Below are 8,148 nucleotides of genomic sequence, written 5' to 3' on the forward strand. Positions count from 1 at the left end.
ATCTGTTCTGAATCTGCTTTGGTTTAACATCTTTATTAATGACCTGGATGTAGGAATAGAGAACATCCTGATCAAATTTGCAGATTACACAAAGCTAGAGGGGTTGCCAACACTTCAGAGGTTTGAGCTAAAATTTGGAGTGATCTTGAGAAATTGGAGAACTGAGTTATAGACAACAAAATGAATCCAATAAAGACAAATGTAAGGCGCTACACTTTGTGCATTTGGTTTTTCTTTCCTAATACAGAATGGGGGATAACTGGCTGTGCAGCTGCACTGCTGAGAAAGATCTGGGAGTTGTGGTGGATCACAACCTCAACTTGAGTCAGCAATATGATGTTGTTGTAGGTTGTATTAACTGAGGCATAGCATGCAAGTCAGGGGAGGTGATGGTACCACTTTGCTCAGTGCTGATTAGGCCTCAGCTGGAGCACTGTGTCCAGTTTTGGTCATCAATGTATAAAAAGGATGTAGAGAAACTGGGAAGGATCCAGAGGTGAGGATCAAAGGGATGGAATGCCTGCTATATGAGCAAAGGCTGAAGGAACTGGGTATGCTTAGTTTGGAAAAGAGGAGATTAAGGGGGGACATGGTATCGGTCTTCAAATACTTGAAAGGCTGCCATAAAAAAGATGGAGAAAAGTTGTTTTTTCTTACCATAGAGAGCAGGACAAGATGCAGTGGGTTCAAACTACAGCATAGTAGACTTAGAATAAATTTCAGGAAAACCTTCCTAACTGTAAGAACAGTGGGACAATGGAACAGACTGTCTAGGAAGGTTGTGGAAACGCTTTCACTGGAGGTTTTCAAAAGGAGGCTACATCACCATCTGTCTTGGATGATTTAGACACAACAAATCCTGCATCTTGGCAGAGAATTAGACTAGATGACTCCTGGTCCCTTCTATCACTATGATTCTGCGGGAAATAAGTCCAGCAAAGAATGATGAATAGGACATCCTAGGATTTTACAAATTCTTGGTCAGCTAGTAGGCAAGTTGTGCTGGCAGGTCATTACCCACAGATTCAGTTGGGTTCGCAGGGACGGTTAAGCTTCTTGAGAATTCAATCCAAACCCAGTTCCTTACATACCCAACTTTAGCCATGAGTAGTTTCACATGCCCTGGGCCCATTTTCTGACATGCTTGTGGCTTGCTCCAGAAGTAATGCTAATCTTGGCTATTAACAAAAGATGTGACTGACATTGTGGTAAATACTCTGACATTGTTCTGGTTTACAGGCATTAGCTTTGGCAATCAAAGAGGCAAAACTACAGCACCCTGACATGCTGGTAACCAAAGCTGTGGTATATAGAGAAACAGAACCATCTCCAGAGGAAAGGGACAAGAAACCTCAGGTATGTATAAAAGTTACAAGGTAGAGCCTCTCTCATGGGTGGTACAATATATATAGGTTACAATGCAGGCAGGGCATCCTCCATAGGTGCAATATACTAGTATTAATAAATGGTACAAGCAAGAAGTCCTTCACAGATGTAATTCATTAACAACACAGGCAGGGAACCCCTCACAGCTATGATGCGTAAGTGATGATACAGGCAGAGCCTCTCTCATATTGTAGTTACAGTAGGAAATAGTGTAGATCAGAACCATGAACAACTTTTTAAAAGGCTGCTCCTAGAGCAGCCTCTGAGACAGGCTATGGGGACTGCTTTGCTGCCTAGTTAACCTGGCTACTTGCAAAGCAGTTCTGTGAGCAGCACCATGTGCTCAGTGTTCTTTATCTAAGGTTGTCACAATGGGATACTACTAACATACGTTTTTCAAAATTCCAACCCCCAGCCCTGAAATTTAAAGCAAGATTATTTAGATCAATCGGAAATAGAAAGAAAAACAAAAAGCAGAGCCATGTTTTCAAGAGGGCTCCAGAAACACCTGGAGTTTGCGAGAGTGGCACCGGCCTATGCATGCAAAATACATGCGTTAGCACTGGCAGACGGACATTTACAAGGAGGCAACTTGGGGAACTGGGCAGGTTTTAAAAAAAGCAATTAAAAAAAAATATTCCTGATGAATGTAGTGCTGGTGAGTGGTAGCAGGCTGGCAGAACCTGAAGACTAAAGTCCTCACTTTACCCACAGAACGGGCAAAAACAGCGTTCAGTCAATCCCTGCTGAGACAGATAACAAAGAGGACAATGGTGGTGGTGGGTTTTGTGGGAGGAGGGATAGCTCAGTGGTTTGAGCATTGGCCTACTAAACCCAGGGTTGTGAGTTCAATCCTTGAGGGGGCCACTTAGGGATCTGGAGCAAAAATCTGTCTGGGGATTGGTCCTGCTTTGAGTAGGAGTTTGGACTACATGACCTCCTGAGGTCCCTTCCAACTCTGATATTCTATGATGTGGTCACAGGTCTTCTCACAGCAATCAGATGGTAAAAGCTCTCTGGGCTATTCCCAGGCTCCTGGACAGGACAGGATAGTCCAGTCTCCTGGAGCATACACAGATATCCCTCTCCAGTTGCAAATGTGGGTTCTTAGAATGTGAAAATGGGCTCGGTCACAAACATGGCCATTTTTGGAAGCCCTCTGCAAACCTGTCCCACAGTGCCTAAGAAGGAAGAGGAGTGAAATACCACACACTGGGGAAACGATGAAGAGAACTGACGGAGGGTTTCTAGGAAGGAAATCTGAGGGTATTTGGAAGTAAGGAAGGGCTGTGCAAGAAGAAATGGGATAAACACTGAGCCCTGAGATATGGCCTTTGGAACAGTCATTTCATGGGTTAGTCATCTGCTAAACGGGCATCCTGAGCTCATGAATGAAACAGATAGACGCAATGGACCAAATGGCACTCTGTCAGCTTCAGAGGACATGTATCTGAGATGTATGAATTTGGCCAGATGTCCAGAGACAGTGGCACAGATACCAGAGATAGCTGGAAACAAGATCTGTCAAGTTTAAAATGTTTGGGTTTTGTTTGTTTTTTGCACCTAAGCAGCATGTAAGCTTTCATCACAATAGAAACAGTAAGGAAAAAGCAACAATGAGCTAATAAGGCAGCATAGGGACTTCCAACAAGGGGAAAAAATAGCAGGGGGATGGATCACCATTATCGACAACAAAGAAAGGCAAAAGGGAGTCTAAAATAAAGCAAGACCGTGAAAGCTTGGTCAGTGCAGTAAAATATGGGGCTAAAATCTCAGTCATGGCTAAGGCTGCAAGTGTGTCATGGAGGGCATGGAAGTCACAGATTCCAACTCATGGACGGGTCATGGGCCATGAATTTTTGTTTACTGCCCTTGTCCTGTCCATGTCTTTTACTAAAAATACCCATGACTAAAACATATTCTTAGTCTTGGCCCAATCCTGCAAGGTGCTGTTTGCCAGCTATTCTAATTATTTTCATAGATTATAAGGCTCAAAACTATGAGACTATGATTATTTGATCCTGCCTAACAGATGATACCAGAGAACTACCCAGTAATTTGTACATCTTTTAGAAAGATATCCAGTCTTTATGTAATGATTTCAAGTAAGGGGGACTCTACCAGTGACTTCCATGAGACCTTGCAGGTTTGGACCCTTACAACAGTGCAACCGCATTTAAATCAGTTGCATTGCACTAGCGTCATGAGAGAAAGATATATTCCCTTGTGTTTGCAGCTTGATTGTCTGGGGTCTTAATACAAGCAGAAAGCGCTTCATAAACCAATAAATAATATTAACCAAATGAGAAAGGAAATGCTCCATGATCAATCATTTCTGTCTGCCCTGTGCAGGAATCTTGACCGCCATGTTCACAGAAGTTGGCATCTCTGTTCAAACCCAACTTCGAGAACAATGAAGAAGGGGCCTTCCTGATGGATTCCTCAACGAGACCTAGATGTCCTGGCTGCAACGTTAATGGCGAGAGACAAAATTTTTTTAAAAAAGGAATAGCAAATATAATATATATACACACACAGGAAACAAAATGCATCCTTGCACTGCTGCTATACGCTGGAGGTGAATTGCAAACAGCAACATCAACAATAACACACAAAACCAACCACCTACTTTAGCCTTTGCAGACAAATTGAAGAATTGACTGGATTCATCAGAAAAAAACAAACAAAAAATCATGATAATAACGATAATATTAACATACAATAAACCGCCATTTTGCATGTTACATTTAAAGGACACACAACTCATGGGTTCATTTGTTGCACACTGAATGGAAAGGAAACGTGCTTTGCAACAAAGCAGCAAACAAAAAAACTCCAACAACCCACAAGCAGTTGCAAAACTGTTCGGCTCCTAAGGAAAGAAGAGAGAGAACCATTGAATTTGTTTGATTACTTTGTAATTATTTTCTGCTTCAGGATGTGTGGTGATCATCCCTCTTTCCCATTCCATGCTAGTTCTGTTACATCATTTTTTGGTTCTGTTCTTACACCCCCCCACTTGTCCTTCCTTCTCTTTCCTCTGTCCCCTTGTCCGGTCTCTTGTTCTGCTGAAGGTAATAAGAACAGATTTCATTTAAAACAAAACAAAAACTATATGTATATGGTTTCTCATTTATAAAAATGCAGTCTGTAGGGGTTTCATATGAATGTGCTTTTAAGTTATGTATATTATATATAACTGGGAGTGTGGAGTGGGGGGTGGGAAACGATATTAAAATAATTAAACAGTGCTGGTAAGTTTGCTGATGACATTTTTAAATTATAATTGTTTGGTTGACTGTGGTTGATATACTATGAGAATCTTAGCTCACACTGATATCCCACAAGAAGAGAACAGGGAACATTTCATTAGCCGCTGCTCTTTGAGGGGGGTGGGATGGGACGTTTGCCACTGAGTTGATGCACTGCAGCAGGAGGGGTTGGTGTAGTGACACAGTGTGTGGTGTTTGTAATTGGTTGGTTGGTGATAAGGGAGTGCTCAGCAACATGAAGAGGTGGGGGACTGGGAAAGAAGGAGTGGACTGCATCCGTTTACCATTGCCAAAAGGTGCCAGACAGAAATGTCTCCCCGTGCCCCCAATCCAAAGATGCTGAGGTTGTTTGGAGACTTGAGGTTAGACTGTTTGATTCCCATGCTTCCAGCCTCTAGGAGTCTTTGACTCCTCAGATCTGGAGCCCTAGCAGCAGTAGAGGTATCATATCACCAGGGTTGTGAGTTCAATCCTTGAGGGGGCCACTTAGGGATCTGGGGCAAAATTTGGTCCTGCTAGTGAAGGCAGGGGACTGGACTCGACCTTTCGAGGTCCCTTCCAGTTCTAGGAGATTGGTATATGTCCAATTATTACCTATTACCTATATATCACACTTGTCAGCAGGTTCTTGAAAACCAGGCACCTGGGCTGAATTAGGGATCCAAACAGTGATCTCCCCTAACCCACTGGTCTAGACACTTGTTTTTAGCTTCATTTCTGAACCTCAGCCCCAGCTTGAGAGCAAGTACCGCTCCACAGCAAGCTGTATGATTGCATTGTGCCAGGGTGGCTGTGGGCCGTGCAACAGCTGCCCTGGCAGGAACAGGCGAATGGCAGCTCCCCCATCCCTTTCCTCCATGGTACTGTCTACCGATACTGTGGCTTGGGGTTGACTCCTGTCCATCAACAGTTGATGAGGAAGATACCATGTGACAAACATGCAGGGAATAGCAGATTTACAGGGCTGGATAGCATTGCCCAGTCATCCAGAACTTAGAGCGCTGATGAGGCAGCGGGAGGCAGAGAGGCTGCTTTCCCCACAACTGGTCAGAACTTGGCACTTAGGTAAAGTTTTCCTCTGCTGCTGCCTATGGAGTGGAGATTTTGGGCCCAGTCTAGAACCTGAGGCACTGTGTGAGACAGGCAGTTAGGGCATGGTTAGAACCAAAAAAAGAAAAGGAAATGAACTGATTTCCAAATGGAATTGTCACGAGCTCCTGAAGCTACAGAAGGGTCCACAAACATTGCACTATCTTTGTCTTTATTTCCCCTCCCCACCCCACCCCCACCCCCATCCCCCACTTAATGCCTGGAGAGGAAGCACATCTAACTAGTCCCCATGATGGGATCTGGGAATCCTACTGAAAATGGACAACTTGAATATTTAGAATCAGGTGGGCATACCCCATATGATCAATTTCCTACCATAGCAGGGACTCTTTGGTCTTTCCAGTTGGCTTCTACTGTGTTTCCATGAAGTCTGTTCTCCTTTTGGCACATAGGTTTCTCCTGTAAGCATTAAAGGTTGAGCACTGGCTCCCTGACAATAGCACTGATTCACGTGCTAGTGCCAGAGAGGGTTATTTCAGGCTTCTGATGAACCCAAATGTGTGGTGTTCTCCCTGGCTTCTACCTGAAAATTCACAGCCACTCATAACCTGCTGCTGCTTTAGGGACAACACCCACCAAAACCAAAAGGAGTGACAGCAATTACACAGAGACTTTTTTTTTAAACACACCCAAGTCAGCTGTAAAAAACACATGTGCTTTCAGGAAGAGAAGCCCAAGTCAGAGGACCTGTTTCCAAGAGCTAGCTGTGCAAGGCATTAATCCTGTCTGTTCTGCTATCAGAGGGGGTACATTATCCCATGCATCACACTGGGTGTTTGATGCATTTTGAATTTCAAACAAAAAAAAAGCTGGTGGAAACTTGATGCCATTGAAATTGAATTAGAGGCTACTTTGAAACTCCAGGAGCTTCATTCTGATCTCGCTCATGCTAGTGTAAAATCTGGAGTCACTCCATTAAAAACAGTGGAGTTGCACTGCTGCAAAATTGGTGGAAGTGAGATTAGAAACAGAGCTTGCATGTTCAGAGCTAAAAAACAGTGGACCTGTTTCTCTGGATTCCTCACAGTGTGACAAAGGGTGGGTGGGGGTGGAAATGAGTCTTTTGCTCACCTGGCAAGATGTGGATTTTATATATATAATAAATCCACACCCTGCCAGGTGAGCAATAGACTCAAGCTTTTTCTTTATATATTTTAATATATCTGTGTTGTTTGTGATGGTGTTGAAGCTGTGCATCACTCTAAGGCCTTGGCTTCCTTCCACCTTCTTCATCACTGTCGCTGACATTTCAGATTTTTTCTTTTTCTTTTTTTCTGGGGCCTTTCTGTTGAAGGGGGTGGGAGACACAAGTGCCTGTTTGTCCCTAAATCTGCAAGTTCATTTCAAAACTGGCCTGCAATTGCATGAGTGATGATGATAATAAACAGGATTTTTATTTGAAAAGCACCTTACCAACCAACTGCAATGCACTGTCGTTCCTTCACTAACTCCCCGTCCCTCTTCCCCTGTTCCTCTTCTCCCCCTCGCCCCTTTCAATCATATTTTTTTTCAGTGCTTGGTGGTGTATGCGTGTGTGCTCACTGTTCTTGTATTCAATAAAAGTGAAATAAATGTGTTTGATGCTCAACCAGCGTGTGGGCTGAAACTGACTTTTCTCTGATCTAATTCTCCACTGTTCAGAGGAGGAGCTTTAGGCCCAGGAGCATTACAGGTTGAAAGTCTGCCTGGAGATGGCATTGAGTGAGAGCAGAAAAGAGATTGGACCTTCCGTAGTTAGCCTTGGTACAGGACTGGGCAGAATGGGGACAATTCAGGGGTCTATTTAATGCAGAGGTTAAATGGGAGGGGGTCCTAATTTTCTTCCAAGTTTCACCCACAAAATAAGCGCCATCCACATAAGTCACCAGAATGAGATGCTGCTCACAGAACATTCTACAATGTTCAAAATATGAAGGTGGGTGCTCTCTGAGCTCCATTGGGCTGGTGGTTCCCCTTTGGTGTGGCTCGAATATGTCCATGGGCTTTGTTAGGCTTCTTGGGTCAAGCTCCTACTTGATTGGGTTGGAAGAGGGGGCCTATGGGGGTTATAATAACAAATACCAGCCATTTGTGGCATCAAATGAGACAATAGAGTAAATTGTGTAGATCTGTGAACCTCCTTTCTTTCATGAGGAATAAAATAGTTTTCTGAAAGCTGAGATTCTGGAGAATGAGGTAGAAGTTTGAGAGAGGTGCCTGTACACAGAACCATTGTGAACCAACTGAATCCAAGGCTGGAGATGAGGACAAGCTGGGACCAAGAGATTGGTTGGGTGTAGTAGGTAGATGGAAACTTAGAGCCAGGTGGGTAAAATTGCCATCCATTTGGGAATTAGGAGTGGGCTGGTAGGCAAATCCTGTCCCTGAAGGGTTTCTTTGT

At 43.7% G+C, this 8,148-nt stretch overlaps 1 protein-coding gene across 12 annotated transcripts in view; it reads left to right on the forward strand.

Moving 5' to 3' along the window:
• The window catches only part of EPB41L1 (erythrocyte membrane protein band 4.1 like 1), a 161,343-nt gene extending 153,987 nt beyond the window's left edge, over positions 1–7,356 (forward strand). For all 12 annotated transcript variants that reach the window (XM_030533303.1, XM_030533308.1, XM_030533306.1 and 9 more), the window contains 2 exons: positions 1,240–1,356; positions 3,739–7,356. In XM_030533303.1, coding sequence (XP_030389163.1) covers positions 1,240–1,356; positions 3,739–3,747 — 126 coding nt within the window. In that variant the 3' untranslated portion in view covers positions 3,748–7,356. The remainder of the gene's footprint in view (positions 1–1,239; positions 1,357–3,738) is intronic.
• The last annotated feature ends 792 nt before the right edge of the window (positions 7,357–8,148 follow it).

This window comes from Gopherus evgoodei, chromosome 14 (assembly GCF_007399415.2).
Source record: "Gopherus evgoodei ecotype Sinaloan lineage chromosome 14, rGopEvg1_v1.p, whole genome shotgun sequence".
NCBI classification, from domain to species: Eukaryota; Metazoa; Chordata; order Testudines; family Testudinidae; genus Gopherus; species Gopherus evgoodei.